A 24,295-nucleotide genomic window follows, 5' to 3' on the forward strand; every position below is an offset into this window, starting at 1 on the left:
GCCAGTAGAGGGGCCCCAGACTCTGCGGGCAAAAAGACTCAGCTTCAAACCCATGTCGACTGTGTGTCTCCCCTTGGGCTACTTGGAGCCTCAGTTTCCTTTTCTGTAAAAGATAGGAAGGGAAATAATAGTTCCTACCATGAGAGGTTGCTCAGAGGATTCAGCCAGTTCCCTTGCCCACATAATGGGTGACACTGTGTTCTTGTTACCCCATCGTTGCTGGCAGTTCTGTCTTGGTGACGATGGTGATGGTGGTGATGATGGTGATGTGATGGTAGTGATGTAATAGTGGTGATGGTGGTGATGGTGATGTCATGGTGATGGTGATGTCATGGTGATGATAGTGATGGTGATGTAATTGTGATGGTGATGGTGATGATAGTGATGTGATGGTGGTTGTGATGGTGGTGATGATGGTGAGGCGATGGTAGTGATGTAATAGTGGTGATGGTGGTGATGGTGATGTGATGGTGATGATGGTGAGGCGATGGTAGTGATGTAATAGTGGTGATGGTGGTGATGGTGATGTGATGGTGGTGGTGGTGATGTGATGGTGGTGATGTAATAGTGGTGATGGTGGTGATGGTGATGTCATGGTGATGGTGATGATGGTGATGTGATGGTGGTGGTGATGATGGTGATGATAGTGATGTGATGGTGGTGGTGGTGATGTAATTGTGATGGTGGTGATGATAGTGATGTGATGGTGGTTGTGATGGTGGTGATGATGGTGAGGCGATGGTAGTGATGTAATAGTGGTGATGGTGGTGATGGTGATGTCATGGTGATGGTGATGATGGTGATGAAGATGTTGGTCATGATGGTGACAGTGATGGTGATGATAGTGATGTGATGGTGATGGTGGTGATGATAGTGATGTGATGGTGGTGGTGATGATAGTGATGTGATGGTGGTGATGTAATAGTGGTGATGGTGGTGATGGTGATGTCATGGTGGTGATGATGGTGATGTCATGGTGATGGTGGTGATGTGGTTGTGATGGTGATGATGGTGGTGATGGTGGTGATGATGGTGATGTCACTGTGGTGATGGTGGTGATGGTGTGTGATGGTCATGATGGTGACAGTGATGGTGGTGATGTGATAGTGATAGTGATAGTGATGTGATGGTGATGGTGGTAGTGATGGTGATGATGCGATGGTGGTGATGATGGTGAGGCGATGGTGATGATGGTGATGATAGTGATTGTGATGGTGGTGGTGATGTGATGTGATGGTGGTGATGGTGGTGATGATGGTGATGTGATGGTGGTGATGTAATAGTGGTGATGGTGGTGATGGTGATGTCATGGTGGTGATGGTGGTGATGTCATGGTGGTGATGGTGGTGATGAAGATGTTGGTCATGATGGTGACAGTGATGGTGATGGTGGTGATGTCATGGTGATGATGGTGATGATAGTGATTGTGATGGTGATGATGGTGATGGTGGTGATGTGATGTGATGTGATGGTGGTGATGGTGGTGACAGTGATGGTGATGGTGGTGATGGTGATGGTGGTGATGGTGATGATAGTGATGGTGACAGCGATGGTGGTGATGGTGATGATAGTGGTGGTGATGGTGGTGATGTCATGGTGGTGATGGTGGTGATGAAGATGTTGGTCATGATGGTGACAGTGATGGTGATGGTGGTGATGATAGTGATGTGATGGTGGTGATGTCATGGTGATGATGGTGATGATAGTGATGTGATGTGATGATGGTGATGATAGTGATTGTGATGGTGGTGGTGATGTGATGTGATGGTGGTGATGGTGGTGATGATGGTGATGTGATGGTGGTGATGTAATAGTGGTGATGGTGGTGATGGTGATGTCATGGTGGTGATGGTGGTGATGTCATGGTGGTGATGGTGGTGATGAAGATGTTGGTCATGATGGTGACAGTGATAGTGATGGTGGTGATGTCATGGTGATGATGGTGATGATAGTGATGGTGATGGTGGTGATGTGATGTGATGTGATGGTGGTGATGGTGGTGATGTGATGATCGTGATGTGATGGTGATGGTGGTGATGTGATGGTGGTGGTGGTGGTGATGGTGATGATAGTGATGTGATGGTGATGATGGTGATGATAGTGATGGTGATGGTGGTGATGTCATGATGGTGATGGTGGTGATGAAGATGTTGGTCATGATGGTGACAGTGATGGTGATGGTGGTGATGTCATGGTGGTGATGGTGATGATAGTGATGGTGACAGCGATGGTGGTGATGGTGATGATAGTGGTGGTGATGGTGGTGATGGTGGTGATGAAGATGTTGGTCATGATGGTGACAGTGATGGTGATGGTGGTGATGTCATGGTGATGATGGTGATGATAGTGATGGTGATGGTGGTGGTGATGTGATGTGATGGTGGTGATGGTGGTGATGTCATGGTGGTGATGAGGATGATGGTCATGATGATGGTGAGGGTGATGACAGTGATGTTGGTGACAGTGAGGACGATGGTGATGGTGGTGATGATGGTGAGATGGTGGTGATGTAATAGTGGTGATGGTGGTGATGGTGATGGCATGGTGGTGATGATGGTGATGTCATAGTGGTGATGGTGGTGATGAAGATGTTGGTCATGATGGTGACAGTGATGGTGATGATGGTGATGTGATGATGATGATGGTGATGATAGTGATGTGATGGTGGTGGTGATGTGATGTGATGATCGTGATGTGATGGTGATGGTGGTGGTGGTGGTGATGGTGGTGATGTGATGGTGGTGGTGGTGGTGATGGTGATGATAGTGATGTGATGGTGGTGATGGTGATGATAGTGGTGGTGATGGTGGTGATGATGGTGATGTCATGGTGGTGATGGTGGTGATGAAGATGTTGGTCATGATGGTGACAGTGATGGTGATGATAGTGATGTGATGATGATGATGGTGATGATAGTGATGTGATGGTGGTGGTGATGTGATGTGATGATCGTGATGTGATGGTGATGGTGGTGGTGATGGTGATGGTGGTGATGTGATGGTGGTGGTGGTGATGATGGTGATGATAGTGATGTGATGGTGATGATGGTGATGATAGTGATGGTGATGGTGATGATGGTGATGATGGTGATGTGATGGTGGTGGTGATGTGATGTGATGGTGGTGATGGTGGTGATGTCATGGTGGTGATGAGGATGATGGTCATGATGATGGTGAGGGTGATGACAGTGATGTTGGTGACAGTGAGGACGATGGTGCTGGTGATGATTATGGTGCTGGTGATGATAATAGGGTAGAGCCACTGCTCTGGGCTGGTTTGGACTAGTCTGGGGAGAGTCAGGGAGAGCAGGGAGGGATGATGACTTCCATGCCTCTCCACCCTTGGTCCTTCCATGTTGACAAAATAAATGAGTAACCATGGTGAGGATGTTGGTGTGAGGTTTCCTGTGGCTGGGCACAGTGTCTTTTTTCCTTAGAGATGTGGTTCATGAGCCCCAAGGAGAGAAAAAGATTGAGAAACAAAAACACAGCCTCCTTTTTCATTCCGAGGGCCCTCCTGCTCTGGGGACCAGAGCCTTCAGGGGACGGAACCCGAGAGGCTGCCTTGTGGTCGCTTCCTGGACCCACAGTGCCCTCTGGTGTCTGGAAGTCAGGGTGTTGATCGAGTTTTCCTCTTTATGGCTTCATTTGATATTGGGGAGCTCTCTGCCCTTTGGGGGTGCACCGCTTTTCCCTGGGAATCTGGCACATGGGGGAATAAGGGTAAAGGGAGCCTTTGTTTTGTGCTCAAATGTGGGCTCAGGTGTTGGAAAGAAAGCAGGTTTGGGGAGTTGGGCAGACCTGGTTTGGACCAGCTCTGCAGTGGCTGCGTGAGTTTTAGGTGGTGTCTCTCTGAGCCTCAGTCTCATCGTCTGTAAAGTGGGGCCGTTGGGGCTGTGTTATAGGAGGTTGGCACTGCCTGGGAGAGTGCCTGCCTTAGGTCTGTAGGTAGGTGCATAGAAAGAACTTTTATCATTCTTCCTTTCATTCATCTGCTAGACACTATTACTCAGATCCACGAAAGAGCGACAAGTGCTTCTTCAGGAGGCAGTCTTAAAGTACTGAGTACATGGGACAGAGTGGTGGGTTCATGGAGCTCTAAAACCTGCCCTGGGTGGCCTTCTGGCAGAGAGCAGCCCAGATCTGGCGCTGGGAAAACCCACCCCACACACACCCCGTTTCCCTAGAGTGGAGAGTAACCAAGGACAGGGTAGGGAGCAGGCTTCACAGCCCCCCTCAGGAGTCCAGATCACAACTTATAGATGGTGAAGGCCTTTGAGAGACACGGGATGGAATCAGGGCAAAGTCTCTCCAAGCCATGCTTGGGTCAGCAACTCTGTACTCAGCACTTGGTAGACGGGGTAAAAAAAAAATCCCAACAAACAACAACCCAAAAGCCCTTTCTTCAGCATATTCACAGGAATCCTGTCTGGCAATAAATAAAACTTTGTATGGATTTTGTGCTTGGATTTCACAGTGTGGTGCCCCAGAAAAAATACGCGAGCAAGTAGAAGAAACTCAGCTGAATTTTTTTGGGCTGGTTGGCTCCTAGCAGATAGAATTTTCAGTTCAGTTCAGTTGCTCAGTCATGTCCGACTCTTTGCGACCCCATGGACTTCTGCATGGCAGGCTTCCCTGTCCATCACCAACTCCTGGAGCTTGGCCAAACTCATGTCCATTGAGTCATTGATGCCATCCAACCATCTCATCCTCTGTCATCCCCTTCTCTTCCTGCCTTCAGTCTTTCCCAGCATCAGGGTCTTTTCCAATGAGTTAGTTCTTCCCATCAGGTGGCCAAAGTATTGGAGGGCGGTGAGCTCAGGTGGAGGGCATCACCTTCTCTCTCTCTCGTGGAAAAGGCCGCCAAAATTTAGGAAAATGCTCTTACATGGTGATGTTTTCATTGTAGAAGGTGTAGGAAGTAGTCTATAAGGAGCTCTGGTTCGTTCAGAAGTGTAAGAGTTACCCAGTCTAGGGCCAGGCACTGTGCTGGAGGGCGGGGGAAGGATGGCACAGTGAGGGGCATGAGCTTTAGAGCAGGATTAACCCGCTGTCTACACCTGAGAGTCAAGGTGGGTGGAGGAGCCAGGGTGGGGGTCAGGGTGGGTGACGAAGAGAGAGAACGGAGAATCACTGTGGCCCCTGCAGAGCTCGCGGGGCAGAGCCAGTGGTGGGTGGCAGTGTGGCTGCTCACACAGTCCTGACTAGCCCGCAGTCTGAGCCAGCTGGGAGCCCTTCCTATGAACATCACAGGGGTGCCTGGGGCCCTGCTCCAGGGGACGGTCAGACCTGCTCTCACAGTGACAGTTCTCTCATCTCAACATGACAGACCCACCTTGTGCCATCACAGCATGAAAGACCCGGTCTCTCCCACCGGATCTGGTTCTTTGTTTGCTGTCTTTAAAGACAGGCAGTCTTTGAAATTGTGAGATGAGAGGATTTTGTGGAGGTGGAGATGGACTGCCCAGGTGGGTGGGAGTGGAGCGCAGCCTCTGCTACGTGATGGATTTTCTTCCCAGCACATCCTTTCAGAGCTAGTGACCAAGTCAGGTCCTCGGATGGTCTCAGCTGTCGCTACATATCACGGGGGTCTGGTGCAGGTGAGACGTGGGCCCTTGCAAGGGATGATGGAGCCACTCTTATGTCACAGATTCTGGCTGAGAGGATGGCCTGGGGGCATTAACACTGGCGGCCAAGGTGAATTCAGCGACCAGCGCTTGGTGACTCTTGTCTGGACTCGTCTCGGAGAGGTGCCTTGAAGTGGAAAGAATCGTGATGTCAGCCTTTTATTGACTGCTTTCATCTGCCTGCTGTTCAGTTTATGAGTACCAGCCTCTGCAACTCCTTGAAGGAGTCTGGGGCATGCCTGAGGGCACAGAGCGGTGGGTGAGGGTTTCTGGGGCCGTGTCTGACCCTATGTGCCCCACTGTTAACACCACACTGGCCAGTGCCAGTTCCCTGCCCGCCCCTAGAGAGATGCCTTTATCTGGGATTTCTTGACCCTCAAAATCCATGTCCCTTGTGGGGAGGAACTTATTTTAGGCAATGACTACATTATAGAGCCTCTGAGCCATAAAATATAAAGTATATGTGTGCGTTTATGTGTGTGAAACTTCTAAGACGTACTTACACCCTCTGCCTCTAGCTCTGTGTCTCATCCCCTTTGTTAACGACTGGCTTAATCAGCACCCCCACCTCCTATTCTTAGCCTGTGCCTTAATGTGCATTATTCGTGGTTATCGAGCTGGATAACTGTGGTCGAGTGCCTTCTATTTTTATCATAATTAAAGGATTTAGGGGGAAATAAGTTTAGCTGCCTGCGTGCCCTCAAATAGCCTTGTAGGTGGGGGCAGATTGCTGGGAGTTGGAATAAATAAAGGTGCCTCAGACCCTGTCCGTGGTGCTGAAGGACACACTGAGGAAGTTTTTAGTTCACGGGTTCTCACAGCCTCAGGCAGAGCCAGAATAGGAAAGTATACGCTTTTTCCAGCTCCGTCTGACACTCAGGCTCTTGCCAAGTCTCATGGCCCAGTCACAGGGCAAAGGGCCTCATACAGGAGGGTGAGAGCATTTATTGGAAGGGTAAGTGCTGGACTGGGAGGGCAGTGGAGGCCAAGGGCGCAGACCCTAGACGCCAGCTGGCTGGACTCAGATCCCAGCTTGGCCACTTAGCAGCTGTGTAACTGGCGAAGTCAGTTACTCAACCCCTGCAACCCTTGCTTTCCCCCATCTATAAACTGATGACTACAGTTCTACCAGCCTCAGTGGGTTACAGCAAGGACGGAGTGAACTAGTGAAAATAAATGACTTCTGTTGTTAAGAAGTACTCACAAATGTTGAGTATAATTACTGTTACGCCAGTGTAGTTTTTCACTTTTTACACCAAATGACATCTTCTGCATCCTCGGCAGCAATGAGGTCTTATCCCCAGGGGTGGCTGACAGCTGGGAAATGTCAGTGTCCCACACCTCTCCCCCCCGCCCCCAACTGCAGGAGGACCTGTGCAACTCCCAGAGCCTCAGGAAGCCTGGAGGGCGTTATGAGAAAGCGTACCCCAGGTGGGCTGACATAGAGGTATAAAGTATCTTTCTCTTTCTTCACTTCATCCAAAACAGCTTGCAGAGCATCTAGGAATAACAGCAGTCCCTTGTACTCACAAGTGTCTGCCAGGACTGACGCACAAGCTACTTAGTGTTGGGGTAGCTATTGTTGTCCTTGTTTTCAGGCCTGTTCACCATGTGACCAGGTGCAAGTGACTCTCTGTCTCTGTGTGGCCAAGCCAGGGATTGTGCTCACATATTCAGACACCACGGAGAAGTGGTTCTCAAACTTGAGCAAGCACCTGAACCACACAGAGGGTTTGTTGAACCAGCTGGCTAGGCCCCGCTCCCAGTCTGTCTGATTCCGAGGCCCTGGGGTGAGGCCGGAGAATCCGCCTGCCTAACCAGGCCCAGGGATGCTGCTGTGCCAGAGCTGCTCTCAAAGGATCACTGTGCAGAGGACCTCTCTGTTCCACCTGAAGGGCCTGCTCCGGCTCAGCCAGGGGGTGAAGAGGAATCCTAACGGGGCATCTCCACAGCAAAGCAGTGCTTTAGTTGGCATTTAGGGGGCAGGCTCTGATATTTAAGTAATAGAACAGGAGACATTTCTGTTTTCTCTTTGTATTCCGCCCAGTGAAGTCAGCATATGATCCTTGGAGCTCTGTTTCTTGCAAGTGGGCCTAGATGGGTAATTTCCTGCCAGACGTTACCCTCTGGGGCTTCTGGTGAGATCATCCAGGCAGAGTGTGTGTGGAGGGAGTGAGGTTAGAGCTTTGACTTGGAATCAGGGCCTCCGATTTTGAGTCACAGCTGCCAGTGTGAACCGAGGGGAAGCCCCTCATCCCCGGGCCCTGGCTGTCGTCTGTAATGGGTTTCACGTGCATTATCGACACTCATCCTTTTGTTTTTCACCCAGGTTTTAGTAATTCTATTCCATGATGGCTGCGACATAGGAAGATGAAGCGAAGTGTATTTTCTTTTTGTAGTTTATTTTTTATTGATATATAGTTTATTTGCAATGTTGTGATCATTTCTTCTGTATAGAAAAGTGACGTAGTGTGTGTATGTGTGTGTACATATGTTCCTTTTTATCATGGTTTGTCCCAGGATACTGACTATAGCTCGCTATGCTGGACAGTAGGACCTTGTTGTTTATACCTTCTCTATGTGATAGTTTTCATCTACTAACCCCAGACTCCCACTCCATCTCTCCCCTTTATCCACCAGGAGTCTGTCCTCCATGTCTGTGAGTCTGTTCCATGCTGCTGCTGCTGCTAAGTCGCTTCAGTCGTGTCCAACTCTGTGCGACCCCATAGACGGCAGCCCACCAGGCTCCCCCGTCCCTGGGATTCTCCAGGCAAGAACACTGGAGTGGAGTGCCATTGCCTTCTCCAATGCAGGAAAGTGAAAAGTGATAGTGAAGTCACTCAGTCGTGTCCGACTCTTAGCGACCCCATGGACTGCAGCCCACAGGCTCCTCTGTCCGTGGGATTTTCCAGGCAGGAGTCCTGGAGTGGGTGCCATTGCTTTCTCCGAGTCTGTTCCATAGATAGGTCCACTTGTGTTCTGTGTTAGATTCCACGTGTAAGTGATAAGTATGGCCTCTGTCTTTCTCTTTCTAACTTACTTCACTTCCTATGACAATCTCTGCTCTCATCCACATTGCTGCAAGTAGCATTATTCTGTTATTTTGTATGGCTGAGTAGTATTCCATTGTATATATGGATATAGTCATCTTAAGTGAGTGATTTCCTTTTCACAGGCAAACAATGGAGGTTCCAGATATTATATTCCAAATAACAGAACCTGATGCTCTCTTCAGATTCCCATGTGCTCAAGTCATCTTCCGAAGCATTGTCCCAAGGCATCTCACTTTGGGCCGGAGGTGCTTTCCTCCTTGCATCACCCTGCTCACAGGTGATGAAATGGAGACCCGGCAGGGAAGGCAGCTGTTTCTGCTCAGCTGAGGCTCAGCAGAGGCGTCACATGAACCCAGGCCCTCCCCCAGTCTGGGCCTCTCCTCTCCTCCCCTGTCTCTCCTCTTTATCTTTCTCTCTCTTTCCTTGCTCGCCTCTCTTCCTGCCTTCCCTCCCTCCATCCCCTTTCCTTTTTTTTTTGTTTGTTTTTTTTCACTTTGCCGTAGATCCTGAGCTCCAGATTCCCTTTTCAGGAGCCCTCTGTGCCGACCTTTCCTGCTCTAGACCGGCCTCCGGTCTGTTTCCCGCTCCGCTCATTGACCCGCCTTACAGACCTGAGAAAGTGTTCTTAGGTCTCCACAGAATACAAGCAACTGACACTTCAAGAGCATTTTACAGTCTACAATTATATCCGCTCTTGTTTTCTCATCTCAAGCAGCATGAACCTCTATCTTACAAATGATGACACCAAGGTTCCAGGAGGCAGCGTGACTTTGCTGGTGGGATGTCAGGGAGCAGCTTAGGGTGGTAACTTCTCTCTTCATAGCATCTGCAGGCAGCTGAGTTCAAGAGAAGGACTTTGGAAGGTGTGTTGTGCAGGCATGGTGGTGTTCTGTGATGCTAACATTATGTGACCCTGGAACATGAAATATCTGGGCCAGGTTGACTTTTTCTTGGGCACACAGCCTCCCAGGGCAGGAGCCCATCTAATGAAATACCTGGACCTCATGATGACTTGAAAATGGAAGTTTCTCAGTATGTGTCTTATTTCCAGTGCTGGCTTGGTTATCCCAACCATGATTCAAATTAAATAAAAAAGAGATGTTAGCTTCTTAGACAAAGAAAATATTCATTCATCTCTAAAGAGGCTGACTTTCTTAGACTGCAGGGGGAGCCCATCCCTGCAAACAAAGCAGAAGGGACTGGCTCTGGGATGCGTGTGCGCTCAGTTGGGTCTGACACAGACTGTAGCCCACCAGGCTCCTCCATCCATGGGACTTTCCCAGAAAGAACACTGGAGTGGGTAGCCATTCCCGTCTCCAGGGGATCTTCTCGACACAGCGATCGAACCCATGTCTTCTGCATTGCAGGCAGACTCTTCACCACTGAGCCACTGGGGAAAGCCCTGGTTCTGGGACACCAGTTCTCTAAAACCAGTTTGCCGAGCTGTTCCCATTTGTGGGAAGCACAGGTCCTGCAGCGAGGCTCGTGACACCTACTTCCCAGTGGAGCCTGAGACTCAGAGCGCTGTGCTGACCTGGCCGAGTCTGTCAGTACTGAGTGACGGAGCAGGATGTGAAGCTGCAACTTACTGGCTCTTGAAATCATTGTTTTCCTGCAATAGCCTGCGATTCACTTTGGCCCTGGGGTTTCATACCCCCAGGGCTAATTCTGAAGTAGGGGGTCTCCCCTTGCATGCCCACGGGGCTTAGGAAGGGATGGACGCACAGGGAGCACCTGTAGGGCTCTGGGCCTGGTGGACACTGTTCACATGGTGTGACCCAGTCCCGATTCCCACCTCGTGGCGCTCCGGTCCTGTGATCAGACAGACTCACCCAGAAACTTGCTGGACAGCAAAGATGGGGCTGTCCCTGCGACAGCCATGGGCACAACGGAGGTTCCGGAACTCTCTGGAGTCCCCTCTGGCATTGTCTCTGGACTCCTCCCTGGCTTCCTTTATTACACGGTCCTGGCAGCTCCGTGCCCTGCTGCCCCTGCCCCCTGGATTCCCACGGCAGGAGCCCCCCAGACCGCCCTTCCCCACCTGCAGCTGCCAGGAGACAGACTGGCCTGTGAAGGACTGGGTAACTGACCCCCAGACGAGCTCTGCGCCATGCCACCCCAGGGGCCCTGATCTTGGGGGTGTCCTTATTCTTCTTGATGTCGCCCTTTTGGGAAATCTTGAATTTCTCGTGTTGTAGGGAAGCAGGATTAAGCTGGCCCTGGCTACCTGGAAACACACTGCCTTTTGCTTTAGCTCTGAGCAGATGAAACATGGGCCTTGGAGACAGGGTATCTGGGGAGCTGAGCCCACACTGTCCCTGACCCCCAGCGTGCTGGCTTGAGCAGGGCGCCTGCCTCCTGAGAGGCGTTTGGGGAAACTCTGATGCTTCCCCAGGGAAGGGGGGCTGGTGAGGCCGAGCGGGGCTGACCTTGATCCCTGGGGAGGGAGAGCAGGGCTGGGTGCCCAGGCTTCCGCTGTCCCAACCTGCCTCACTGGGCCATGGAACCGCTGGGAAGCCACCAGGAATCCAGTGTCCTTGTGTGCTCGTGGGCTGCATGTGACTTGAGCGTGAAACACGGATGTGCTGGGGGGGACAAGTTCAGTGCACTGATGAGCAGAGAGAGCTCAGAACATGACAGGTTGGGAATGTGACGTGAAGACAGGCTGTGAGCAGCACAGCTGTAATGTCCTCTTAGTACTGTCTTTAGTATCCCGTTTGTATTGCTGTTGGCTCTGCCATTAATGCTAATGATAGCAACGCTAGCTGGTGTCTGGTCGCCGTTCCACATCAGAGAAACCACTTGCATCTGGACTGGTCGCCTCGTTCAACCTCAGCTGAGTTTCAGAATAGTCAGATGGAGGGACAGGCGGGCAGGGGGTTCATCCTCACCACGCAGCTGTGCGATTAGAGGCTGAGGAATCTCCAGCCACAGCTGCCCTTCCCTTATAGGGGTGGACGGGGAGGACAGTCTGACCCTAGCAAGCATCCCGTCAGCTCCCAGTTGTCCCGAGGAAATGGCCACTCAGGCAGTTTACTATGCACATCGCACGTGAGTTGTGGTGTCCTTTGCTGGCCATGGGGGTGCCCAGTGGGGTGTGTGCTTTATATCTGAAATCCCTGGTCACCCTCGCAGTGATCCTGCCGATGTCACTCTGTACAGTTTGAAGAGAGATGAGTGATGGCCTTCCAGGGTGGCTGCCTTTGGGGTCCCATGGCTAGAAAGGTGCAGTTGTGGGCCAGAGATGTCTGTCTATCTTTCTCTCCAAGAACAGAACAACTTAGAATGTTTGCCCATAGAATGCACTTTGTAAACATTTTTAAAGTATTTGTGTGTGTGTGTGTCTGTGTGCTTACATGCGTGCATCTTAATTTCTAGGTAAAACTAGAAATGTGTGATGTGTCTGTGAGAAAATGAAACCTCTCTCACGGGCTTATTTTAAGAACTAAGTAAGAAAATATTTGTAGAAGACATCCTACAGGGTCTAGCCCATAGTGTTTTCTTCTAAATACTACTTACAGGTTCATCAGTTCATTGATTCACTGAATGTCCGACATTCTCATTTCACAGATGGAAAAGCCCCAGAAAGAGGCGTTGGCTTGCTCTGTGGTCCTTGGAAAATTGATGGAGAGTGGGGAGTGGGATGAAGGTCTTGGTGGAATCCTTTGATTTGAAAGAGACGGTGTGGGAGCTGGATGGGAGCTAACGGGGTCCTCGGGCTCCCTGTTCCTGAGTTGCCCCCCTCCTGCGTCTCCAGGGAGCATGGGGGTGGGATGAGGAGGCCCCCACAGCTGCTCCATGAGGATGTGTGTCGCATGCTTCGTCTTGAGTCGCTGGAACGGAGTGTGCCCCAGCTTAAGAAACACTTTTGATACCTGGCCTAGCCCAGCATTTCTGGTGTGATTTTGCCTCCCAGGTATGCTTGGGTTGTCACACTCGGGGAGTGGTACCCGGTATCCAGGGCCCCTGGAGGACACCCTGAATCACCCAGGGCAGCCTCCCCGCCCCCAGCAAAGACTCACCCGCCCGGTGCTGGGGGGCCCAGGTCGAGAACCCTCCTGCGGCCGATGCTCTGCTCACATGTGTGACCAGGGCCCGGAGCGGGGCGGCCACGTGGCGAGTTACTGAGAGGCAGGGCCGGGGCGTCTCACTCCCACCATCAGGAGCATGTCTGGTTAAAACGTGGACCCTGATGTAGGGGTCTGGAGAGAGGCCCATGAGCCTGCATTTCTTGCCCTCCCCCGGAGGCGTCCGGGCTGCAGATCTGCATGTTGCCGCCCTCTGAGTAGGAATGTCTTGGCCACGATTCCCGTCTGGCGTGTCCTCCGCTGCCCCAGCGGAGAGCCTGTGTCCAGTGCGGTCCTCACCCCGTCCTAACCACTCTTTTCTCTCTCCCCTCCTAGGGCTCCCTGGGCCTGCCGGGTCCCCCAGGAAGAGACGGCAGCAAAGGCATGCGGGTATGTCTGTTCCCACAGGCCGCACCGGGCTGGGGCCCTGCTGATCGGAGCCCCTGTCCTTGAGGGGAGGTGGCCTTTTCCAGGACCAGGCTTGAGCTGGGCCCCTTTGTACCAGGATCATCCCAGGTCCCTGGGGGTCGGCCTGGTAACTATCACCACACCAGCAGCTCTGGCCAGCAGGCGTCACCTGGCTGCTCCTGGGAGCTGTTTTTGCAGTTGGTTGACCGGCAGTTCTGGGCTCTTGTCCCAGTGCCTGGAACTTGGAATGGAGCCAGGGGACCCAGTTCCCAAGTCCTCAGTTCATAGCTTAAGGAGTCGGCAGGGCCCCCGTAGCCCCTGTGTCCAGCCGGCCTGCTTTCAGTGGGCCCCTGACTCCCCCTTTGCCTCCCCGGCCTCTGAGTGGGAACACACCCCGGGACTCCAGGTGGAAGTGATCTCAGTTCAGGCAGGTCCGCCTGACCCAGGATAAAGAGGTCCTCTTCACCACCGAGAACTCGGTTTGGGTCCTCAGTGGCTCCTCACCATCAACACCAGCCGCTGTGCTTTCCCCACTCTTCCATCCGGCCCGGTTCTGTGGACTAGCAGAGCCGGAGCACGTTGGGGGCTCCGGTGACGAAGGCCTGTGGCGAAGATCAGCTCCTTTGCCTGTCGGAGGCGCCTCTGGGGGGAGCCTAGGTCTCGGCTCGCTGGTCATTATGACACCGTTTCCGTGCTGAGATCCAGTTCTGGGAAGGACGTGCCGGGGGCCTGGGCCTGAGTCCCCCGGGTTGTGACCTCATGCTGTTCTCTGTGCCGCAGGGGGAGCCAGGAGAGCCGGGCGAGCCGGGGCTGCCCGGGGAGGTGGGCCTGCGGGTGAGTGTTGCTCTGAGCTCTTCTGATGTTTCTGGGCTTCCCTGATGGCTCAGCTGGTAAAGAATCCGCCTGCAATGCGGGAGACCTGGGTTCGATCCGTGGGTTGGGAAGGTCCCCTGGAGAAGGGCTAAGGCTACCCACTCCAGTGTTCTCGCCTGGAGAATTCCATGGACTATACAGTCCACGGGGTCACAAAGAGCAGACTGAGCGACTTTCACTATCTGATGTTTCTAGTGCACAGATCTTGATACAAAACCAACTTTTATGGGCCCACTCAACGCCCCACGAATGCTTCTCATGCAGCCGCACGCCTGCTCGTGTGTGTGTATGTGTGTATGTACACATCCCTGATGTTTCCTAAATTCTCACAGAAAGTAAATCCTACCGTATTCTGCCATTTATCTTTTCTAACAAGAAATGTGTCTTTCCTCACCAGTTCAGATCAATACCGCCTGTTCTCTTAATCAGTGCTTACCGTTCCATGACATGGATGCATCACGATTTACATAACTTTTCCTCTGTTTGCCACCCTCCAGGTTATTTCTAATTTCATTCGTTTTCCACAAAAATCAGTAAATGCACACACCACTGTATTTTTTTGTTTCAGTAGAGTAGGTGACAAAAATTAGGGTATCTTTGGCTGAGGAAGAAGCACTTTTTAACATTCAGTTCAGTCGCTCAGTTGTGTCTGACTCTTTGTGACCCCATGGATCACAACACGCCAGGCCTCCCTGTCCATCACCAACTCCAGGAGTTCACCCAAACCCGTGTCCATCGAGTCAGTGATGCCATCCAAACATCTCATCCTCTGTAGTCCCCTTCTCCACCTACCCTCAATCTTTTATTAATGGGTTTTAATAAATATGGCCAGTTTAGCAGCCTTAAAGTGGCAGCAGTTCCTGGTCCAGGCAGTAGGGGCTCCCGGGCTCAGGACCCAAGGTGGGTTTTGTCAGGACGTGTCCAGGCTGTGCTGGCCCCACGTGAAGTGTGCGTGATGAGCCGTGGGAAGCCAGCCTGTGACCAGGAGCTCTGCACGCGTCCAGCCCAGGTCCTGGCATGGCCACGGGGCGCGGCCACACCAGATTGCTGCGCTGGCCTCGTGAGAGCTCAAAGGCTGCTGTGGAAGTCAAGCCAAGCTGCATGTGAATCCCGGCTCCCCGAGGCAGGGGGTGACATGATCTCTGCATGGAGGGGGGCAGCAGAGGTGGGGAGGGTCTCTTGGAGGGACCTTATACAGGCAGCACGTGGCGACGGATGAGGAGCAGCTGTCTCAGCCCCTAACATGGTTATTGAGTGCATCTTCCCTCTGCCCTTGCCCTTTTCTCTTCATCCCCAAACCTCTGCTCCGGAACTCTCTTCTGCAGGGATCCCAGGGACCACCTGGACTTCCAGGACCTCCCGGCCCCATCGGCGCTCCCGTAAGTAGAGGCCGCTATTGGAAGGGGCTGTGTTGCTGTTCTAGGGGACTGGGACCCAGGCCCTGTGACAGGTCCCCACCCCACATCTGTGTATAGATGCAACTTGGAGCATGTGGTCAGAGAGGCCCACACCTGGGCTGGCGTCTCTATCACGTCTGCTCCCAGAGGGGAGGGGGGCCCTCGCGCAGGTTCTGGGTGCTTCTCCTGAGGATGGTGTGTGGATGCAGGGCGGGGCGGCGGCCCTCTCCCAGGGGAAGGGGAGGAATGTGGCTTCAAGGGGCCTCGAGTCTCAGGTTCAATTCCTTGGTTCCGTGATTGGATGGCAGTGGGGACTGACTCTGGGGCCACCTTGCTGTGCTCTGCCAGCTGAGCTCAGGTGTTAGCTGGGGGCACCTGGATAATCCAGGGATGGGGTGACCAGCCCCGGGGGCTGTCATCCAGAGGGGGGCCGAGCTTACCACCTGGGCCCGAGGGAGAAGCAGGCTGCCGTGGGGAGTGAGACACACGGGAGACAGATCTTCACCACCGTCCCAGGCGAGCAGGCTGTCCCGGGGCCTCAAGCTCAGCGCAGAGAAGCTGGACGGGGCTGTCTGCGTGTTACTCATCTTCCCTTCCCCTCCAGGGTCTCCATGGAGAACGAGGGGAAAAGGGAGCCCGGGGAGAAAAGGTATTTACAGTCTGCTTCAGTTAGTTGTGCAGCTTTCTGTGGACAGCGTGTGTGTGAATGCGTGTGTGTGTGTGTGTGTGTGTGTGTGTGTGTGTGTGTGTGTGTGTGTGTACTAAGGTGACCGAGGGCTGGTGCAGAGGAGGCATTAGCTTCTGACCCCAAATGTAAACTCTGGGCCCGGAAGGCCGTGGGCCCGGTGCCTGCAGGGGTTGAGATCCCCTTGCAGAGACAGTTTGGGGTTTCCGGGCCAGAGGGGTTTTCAAAGTGCCCTGGATTGGGATTCAAAAAGTTCCAGTTGCTGCTGGGGACTCACATCTTCCTTAGCAACTGGCCTGTGTTCTCCACACCTCGGGGACGCTGACTCTCAATGGAGGGAAGGGGGTGCGGGGACAGTTGTGGCCTTGGTGACCCACGCTCAGCCTTGTGGACTGAGCGCAGTGACCTGACCTCAGCTGAGACTCTCCATGCCGAGGCTGGCTGTGCCTTCATATTGATGTCACCAGGTCACAAGTCATCCACAGACTAGACCTTTCCATGGGTGGAGTGCTCGGGGCCCTGGGGGTGGGGAGAAGGATGGCACCCCCTGCCCCACCTCCCCAGGTAGCAGCGAGCATTGAATTCCCAGGAATCCCAGGCCCATCCGCTCACTGAGCTCCTTCAGATCAAAAGCTGGAAATTGGCCCTCTCACACTTAGCTGTGTTCCAGCCCCCTTTTCAGCACCTGCCCTGTTCTGTCTTCCTGGCGTATGTGTTTCTTTTGTTTATAGAACATTTCTAAATTATTAAGAAATTTAATTTTATTTCAAGCAACGTAACACACACACAGCCATATCTGGAAACAGGAAGAAAAAAAACAAACAACAGCCTGTAATTGCACCATCCCACTGCAGCTGCAGCAACCACTCTGGCCCGTTTCTTGATCTTTTGCAGGACTCACTCCTGTGTCTCCGATGTCTTTCTACATCATCCCGCGTGACGTGTTCTGCTTTGCGTCGCGTCTCCTCTTCCTCCAGGCAGTGTCTCCCCCGCCCGTGCTGCTGCAGACGTCTATGATTTATCTTAAGTGGCAGCGCAGCGTCCCCCTGTGTGAATAGGCTGTGATTTATGTGCTCATTCCCCTATTATCGATCAGTGAGGATTATTTCCAGTTTGTCATGATTAAAAAATACTGCTTTGGTGAACATTTTCACACCAATGCCTTTATTTATTAATTTTTCCCAATGTAGGATGGTTTTTTCCGGCCGCTCCCTTAGAAGGGAGATTGTGGTCAAAGGAGACGAATGTGTTGTATGACTCAGGAAGCGTGTGGGTCCCCAAAGGCTCCTTGGAAGGAGGGGGGCGAGAGCCAGGGTGATGCCCCTCACCTCAGGCTACAAAGCGTGGTTTCTGTTTGTTCGGATATCAAACTTTCATCACTGCAGCTTCAACAGTGGAGTCCCTTGCCGTGGTGGTTGGGGGCGCATGTCCCTTTGTTCTTTGGAGAGAGTTCTTGTGGCTCCGTGTATCAGGTTTTGGGTGGAGGGCCTCTCTGTGGCCCTCTGCTGCTCCTCTGTACAAGGTGGGGACTGGGAAATGACCCTTCGGGTAACTGGGGGTCCAGGCACAGGCTTGATGGGCAGCCCTGGTGCATGGGGCGATGGGTCCAATTTGAAGGTTTCCCCCGGAAGCAGGCAGGGTTTGGGGAACAGATGTGGCAGGAGGGCTGAGCCACAGCCCAGAGCCCTGCAGCCGCCACCTGGCAGGGAAGCTGGGAGAGCAGGGGGTCACCTGCAGGGCAGGTCCTGGAGAGGAAGTCCAGCCATCAGCCGTCAGCCTTAGTCTACAGTCTGGCCCAGAAGGCCCAGAGGAAGCCCTGCATGGTGATTCCAGAGCCAGGTTGCCTGGGTTTCAGGCTCAGCCCTGGGGTCTGCAAGCAGTGTGATCTTCGGAGAGTTGATTTAACCTCTGAGTCTCAAGTTTCCTCAATGTAGAGAGTAGCTATTATGTAAGGCTGCTATGAGGATTAAATGACTTAATGTTTGTAAAATGCTTAGAGCAGTGCTGGGCAACAGAGGCCATATTTATGGAGAGTGGGAGACGAGAAGGGGAGAGACAGCAAGGCATAGAGGATCGGCAGGGAGGCATAACCTGAGCACTGAGAGCTCTGCTTTGACTCTGATCCCCAGCTCCCTTGCCGATGTTCTCGGTGACTCTGGGGGGAGCTGGTTCCTTCTCTGCACCTCTGTTTTCCCATCTGTCAAACCAGATGCTTGGGCTGCATGATCTCTTGGGCTTCTTTCCAGTTCTTATATCTGATGAGTACTTAGAACAGTTTATTTTCTTGCGAACCTCTTAAATTTCTTAAATCAGCAAAAAGGAAGTTTCCATCTCCCCTCGAGACAGGTGCATCCTGCTGCCTGGCCTCCCAGACGTGGAGAGTGGCCAGAGAGAGCCAGTGCCTGCTCGCCACCGAGCCCAGCTCTGCCAGAGCCTGTCAGGACCTTCTCTGAGGGCGTGGGGCGGGCAGGCCGGCCTTGCTTTCGGCATCTTCCAGAAAGGCTCTGCCAGGCACGAGGTATGGAGGCTCCGTGGGCACAAGGACCTCCTAGTGACTGAGGGGCAGTGAGGCCTGAATGGATTGTCCAGGGGCCGCTGGGCTCGGGGCAGTCGGCAGAGTGTACAGTGGGTCCACTCAGTCGCAAAGAGGGGCGCCCACTCCCTGGGGACCAGAAGTTGGACACAGCCGCCGCTGCTCTGTCCAGAAGAGCGTGCTCTCTGGACAGCTTTGGTGGTGTGTTGGGGCGAGCTCCTGTAGCCCCGGGGAGGGCGTCCCGGGGTCCTGCCCTTCTGGGGATGGGAGCCCAGGCCTTGGAGCAGCAACCCGTGGTTCTGCTGCCAGCAGCTCTGGGGCCTCACTGCAGCTTCTTGCCCCTTGACCCCCAGTACACTGAGAGTCTAGGCTGGTGTGTGTGTGCGTGTCTCTCTCTCTCCTGTATGTGTGTGTGTGTAGGCAGGGGAAGGGCTCTCCTGGTGTGTGTGTCTCTCTACCGGTGTATGGGTGTGTGTGTAGAGAGGGGAGGGGCTCTCCAGGTGTGTGTCTCCTGGTGTGTGTGTGGGGGGTATGTGTAGGTTGTGTGTGTGTGTCTCTCTCTCTCCTGGTGTGTGGGTGTGTGTGTAGAGAGGGGAGGGGCTCTCCAGGTGTGTGTCTCCTGGTGTGTGTGTGTGTGTCATGTGTGTGTGTCTCCTGGTGTGTGTGTGTGTGTCTCCTGGTGTGTGTTTGTGTGTCTCCTGGTGTGTGTGTGTCTCCTGGTATGTATGTGTGTCTCCTGGTGTGTGTTTGTGTGTCTCCTGGTGTGTGTTTGTGTGTCTCCTGGTGTGTGTGTGTGTGTCTCCTGGTATGTGTGTGTGTCTCCTGGTGTATGTGTGTGTGTCTCCTGGTATGTGTGTGTGTCTCCTGGTGTATGTGTGTGTCGTGTGTATGTGTGTCTCCTGGTGTGTGTGTGTGTCTCCTGGTATGTGTGTGTGTCTCCTGGTGTGTGTTTGTGTGTCTCCTGGTGTGTGTGTGTGTCGTGTGTGTGTGTATCCTGGTGTGTGTATCTCCTGGTGTGTGTGTGTGTGTGTCTCCTGGTGTGTGTGTGTATGTCTCCTGATGTGTGTGTGTCTCCTGGTGTTGTGTGTGTCTCCTGGTGTGTGTTTGTGTGTCTCCTGGTGTGTGTGTGTCTCCTGGTGTGTGTGTGTGTCTCCTGGTGTGTGTGTGTATCCTGGTGTGTGTATCTCCTGGTGTGTGTGTGTGTGTGTCTCCTGGTGTGTGTGTGTATGTCTCCTGATGTGTGTGTGTCTCCTGGTGTGTGTTTGTGTGTCTCCTGGTGTGTGTGTGTCTCCTGGTGTGTGTGTGTGTCTCCTGGTGTGTGTTTGTGTGTCTCCTGGTGTGTGTGTGTGTCTCCTGGTATGTGTGTGTGTCTCCTGGTGTATGTGTGTGTGTCTCCTGGTATGTGTGTGTGTCTCCTGGTGTATGTGTGTGTCGTGTGTATGTGTGTCTCCTGGTGTGTGTGTGTGTCTCCTGGTATGTGTGTGTGTCTCCTGGTGTGTGTTTGTGTGTCTCCTGGTGTGTGTGTGTGTGTCTCCTGGTATGTGTGTGTATCTCCTGGTGTGTGTGTGTGTGTGTCTCCTGATGTGTGTGTGTCTCCTGGTGTTGTGTGTGTCTCCTGGTGTGTGTTTGTGTGTCTCCTGGTGTGTGTGTGTCTCCTGGTGTGTGTGTGTGTCTCCTGGTGTATGTGTGTGTGTCTCCTGATGTGTGTGTGTCTCCTGGTGTTGTGTGTGTCTCCTGGTGTGTGTTTGTGTGTCTCCTGGTGTGTGTGTGTCTCCTGGTGTGTGTGTGTGTCTCCTGGTGTATGTGTGTGTGTATCCTGGTGTGTGTGTGTATCCTGGTGTGTGTATCTCCTGGTGTGTGTGTGTGTGTGTCTCCTGGTGTGTGTTTGTGTGTCTCCTGGTGTGTGTGTGTGTGTCTCCTGGTATGTGTGTGTGTCTCCTGGTGTATGTGTGTGTGTCTCCTGGTGTATGTGTGTGTCGTGTGTATGTGTGTCTCCTGGTGTGTGTGTGTGTCTCCTGGTATGTGTGTGTGTCTCCTGGTGTGTGTTTGTGTGTCTCCTGGTGTGTGTGTGTGTCGTGTGTGTGTGTCTCCTGGTGTGTGTTTGTGTGTCTCCTGGTGTGTGTTTGTGTGTCTCCTGGTGTGTGTGTGTGTGTCTCCTGGTATGTGTGTGTGTCTCCTGGTGTATGTGTGTGTGTCTCCTGGTATGTGTGTGTGTCTCCTGGTGTATGTGTGTGTCGTGTGTATGTGTGTCTCCTGGTGTGTGTGTGTGTCTCCTGGTATGTGTGTGTCTCCTGGTGTGTGTTTGTGTGTCTCCTGGTGTGTGTGTGTGTCGTGTGTGTGTGTATCCTGGTGTGTGTATCTCCTGGTGTGTGTGTGTGTGTGTCTCCTGGTGTGTGTGTGTATGTCTCCTGATGTGTGTGTGTCTCCTGGTGTTGTGTGTGTCTCCTGGTGTGTGTTTGTGTGTCTCCTGGTGTGTGTGTGTCTCCTGGTGTGTGTGTGTGTCTCCTGGTGTGTGTGTGTATCCTGGTGTGTGTATCTCCTGGTGTGTGTGTGTGTGTGTCTCCTGGTGTGTGTGTGTATGTCTCCTGATGTGTGTGTGTCTCCTGGTGTGTGTTTGTGTGTCTCCTGGTGTGTGTGTGTCTCCTGGTGTGTGTGTGTGTCTCCTGGTGTGTGTTTGTGTGTCTCCTGGTGTGTGTGTGTGTCTCCTGGTATGTGTGTGTCTCCTGGTGTATGTGTGTGTGTCTCCTGGTATGTGTGTGTGTCTCCTGGTGTATGTGTGTGTCGTGTGTATGTGTGTCTCCTGGTGTGTGTGTGTGTCTCCTGGTATGTGTGTGTGTCTCCTGGTGTGTGTTTGTGTGTCTCCTGGTGTGTGTGTGTGTGTCTCCTGGTATGTGTGTGTATCTCCTGGTGTGTGTGTGTGTGTGTCTCCTGATGTGTGTGTGTCTCCTGGTGTTGTGTGTGTCTCCTGGTGTGTGTTTGTGTGTCTCCTGGTGTGTGTGTGTCTCCTGGTGTGTGTGTGTGTCTCCTGGTGTATGTGTGTGTGTCTCCTGATGTGTGTGTGTCTCCTGGTGTTGTGTGTGTCTCCTGGTGTGTGTTTGTGTGTCTCCTGGTGTGTGTGTGTCTCCTGGTGTGTGTGTGTGTCTCCTGGTGTATGTGTGTGTGTATCCTGGTGTGTGTGTGTATCCTGGTGTGTGTATCTCCTGGTGTGTGTGTGTGTGTGTCTCCTGGTGTGTGTTTGTGTGTCTCCTGGTGTGTGTGTGTGTGTCTCCTGGTATGTGTGTGTGTCTCCTGGTGTATGTGTGTGTGTCTCCTGGTGTATGTGTGTGTCGTGTGTATGTGTGTCTCCTGGTGTGTGTGTGTGTCTCCTGGTATGTGTGTGTGTCTCCTGGTGTGTGTTTGTGTGTCTCCTGGTGTGTGTGTGTGTCGTGTGTGTGTGTCTCCTGGTGTGTGTTTGTGTGTCTCCTGGTGTGTGTGTGTCTCCTGGTGTGTGTATGTGTCTCCTGGTGTATGTGTGTGTGTCTCCTGGTGTGTGTGTGTATCCTGGTGTGTGTATCTCCTGGTGTGTGTGTGTGTGTGTGTCTCCTGGTGTGTGTGTGTATGTCTCCTGATGTGTGTGTGTCTCCTGGTGTTGTGTGTGTCTCCTGGTGTGTGTTTGTGTGTCTCCTGGTGTGTGTGTGTCTCCTGGTGTGTGTGTGTGTGTGTCTCCTGGTGTGTGTATCTCCTGGTGTGTGTGTGTGTGTGTGTGTCTCCTGGTGTGTGTGTGTGTATCTCGTGGTGTGTGTGTGTGTTTCCTAGTGTGTGTGTGTGTCTCCTGGTATGTGTGTGTGTGTCTCCTGGTGTGTGTGTGTCTCCTGGTGTGTGTGTGTGTGTCTCCTGGTGTGTGTGTGTGTGTCTCCTGGTGTGTGTGTGTGTCTCCTGGTGTATGTGTGTGTCGTGTGTGTGTGTGTCTCCTGGTGTGTGTGTGTCTCCTGGTGTGTGTGTGTGTGTCTCCTGGTGTGTGTGTGTGTGTGTATTTGGGGGGGCTCTCGCCTGGTGCCTGGTGGAGAGCAGAGCACAATGGAGCGCTAAATGCCTTTGCTGGCCCTTCGTTTCTGTGACACTAACCCTGGGCGTGTCCCTCTGTTGTTCATCTCACTTTGCTTCCTTTGCCAGGGGGAGCGAGGCCTGGATGGATTCCCCGGGAAGCAGGGGGAGGCTGGTGAGCAGGTAGGTGGGCAGGATAGGGTGGGGCCTGAGTCAGGCTCGTAGGGCCTGTGGGCTTCAGTCTGCCCTGCTCCGCTGGGGGCTTCGGGAGGCTTAATGACCAGCCCCCAGCTTGCCACTCATGGACTCCTCCAGGCCAGAGTGGAGGGATCCCAGAGAACACACCACTTTAAAACTGGTCTAACCTTAGTAACACGACAGCTGGTCATCAACGGGAAGACCACAGGCAACGTGCGTGTGTTCAGAGAGACACATGAGTTGCAGTCCTGTCCCTGAGACTAAACGATTATAGACAGCCCAGATGCTCATAAATAAGAAACAAGTTGAATAAATCAGGGTGTGTATTAAATAGACACAGGGAATAATATGAAGCTGTACAAATTAATAGAACTCTTAATGTCCCGATACGGGTGTTCTATGAAATGCATCCAGGAGTCCAAAGGGGACCACATGGAGATGTGGGCCTGGGGTAACTTTATAGCGACAAGTGCGGTCTGGGAAAACTTGTGGAGGAGACCTTCTGGGGAAAAGGCCAGGAACAGATCTGGAGGTGTGTTACCCTCAGCCCTGCCATCTCCACTCACTCCCCTGACGGACCCCGTGTTCTTCTCTTTCCAGGGAAGACCCGGCCCTCCTGGCGAGCCAGGGCCCCAGGGGGAGAAGGTAAGCCAGGTGCTGGGGTGGGAGATGGCTCCTGATGAGCAGGTGTGGAGCTGCTCCCCTGAACAAATCGAGGCTGGTGTTTTGGGGGGTGGCTGTGCTGGAGTTCTGGGAACAAAGTGCAGACAGAGGTGGTGAATCGTGCATTAGAACTCAGCCTACAAGAAATTTCTGGTTATTGTATTTAAACATGTTTTTCTATTTGGGGGGATAAAAATCCATCTAAAAAACAAATGAAAATCCCCATTATATAACATCTGGACATACTAAAATGTTGTGCTACTTAAATGGCTTTTTGGGCTAAGGCAGAGTAGGAGCAAATACAAAAATCTTACAAATTCCTTTTCCTCTTTCTCCTCCTCTCCTTTGGAAGGTTTACTGTTTTTTTAACCAGAATTATAATGCTGAAAATGTGCTGGGTATTTCATAAATAAAATAGAGGTTGCATCTCATCCTGCTAGTCATCTGTGTTAGAACATTTTCACAGCAAGGCTTATTAACTCGGTGAATTTGCTGTTTAGGATTTCTGTAATGCAAAGAACTGTGTGTCAAATTGTGAAGTGCTATGAAAGCATATGAAGGTGATTACCTTGCTAGGCCTTCAGGGTCACAAGGGAAATGGAGAAGGCAGGCTGTGCTCTGGATTTATGGCAGGAGGGGTGATGAGACCCAGCCCTGCATTTAGTACAAGAGAAGGAGTTTCTTTCAGATGATTAGGCCCTTAAGAAAGACATCAGACTTTGGGTCTGAGAACAGGCAGGAGAGAGACGGGCAGCGGGGGGAATCTGGC

At 52.5% G+C, this 24,295-nt stretch overlaps 1 protein-coding gene across 1 annotated transcript in view; it reads left to right on the forward strand.

The window, feature by feature from the left end:
- The window catches only part of COL22A1 (collagen type XXII alpha 1 chain), a 229,402-nt gene that overhangs the window by 77,681 nt on the left and 127,426 nt on the right, over nt 1-24,295 (forward strand). The window contains exons 13-18 of the mRNA XM_027972868.3: nt 13,083-13,136; nt 13,935-13,988; nt 15,353-15,406; nt 16,029-16,073; nt 22,795-22,848; nt 23,464-23,508. Of these exons, the coding sequence (XP_027828669.2) occupies nt 13,083-13,136; nt 13,935-13,988; nt 15,353-15,406; nt 16,029-16,073; nt 22,795-22,848; nt 23,464-23,508 (306 nt within the window). The remainder of the gene's footprint in view (nt 1-13,082; nt 13,137-13,934; nt 13,989-15,352; nt 15,407-16,028; nt 16,074-22,794; nt 22,849-23,463; nt 23,509-24,295) is intronic.

This window comes from Ovis aries, chromosome 9, assembly GCF_016772045.2.
Source record: "Ovis aries strain OAR_USU_Benz2616 breed Rambouillet chromosome 9, ARS-UI_Ramb_v3.0, whole genome shotgun sequence".
NCBI classification, from domain to species: Eukaryota; Metazoa; Chordata; class Mammalia; order Artiodactyla; family Bovidae; genus Ovis; species Ovis aries.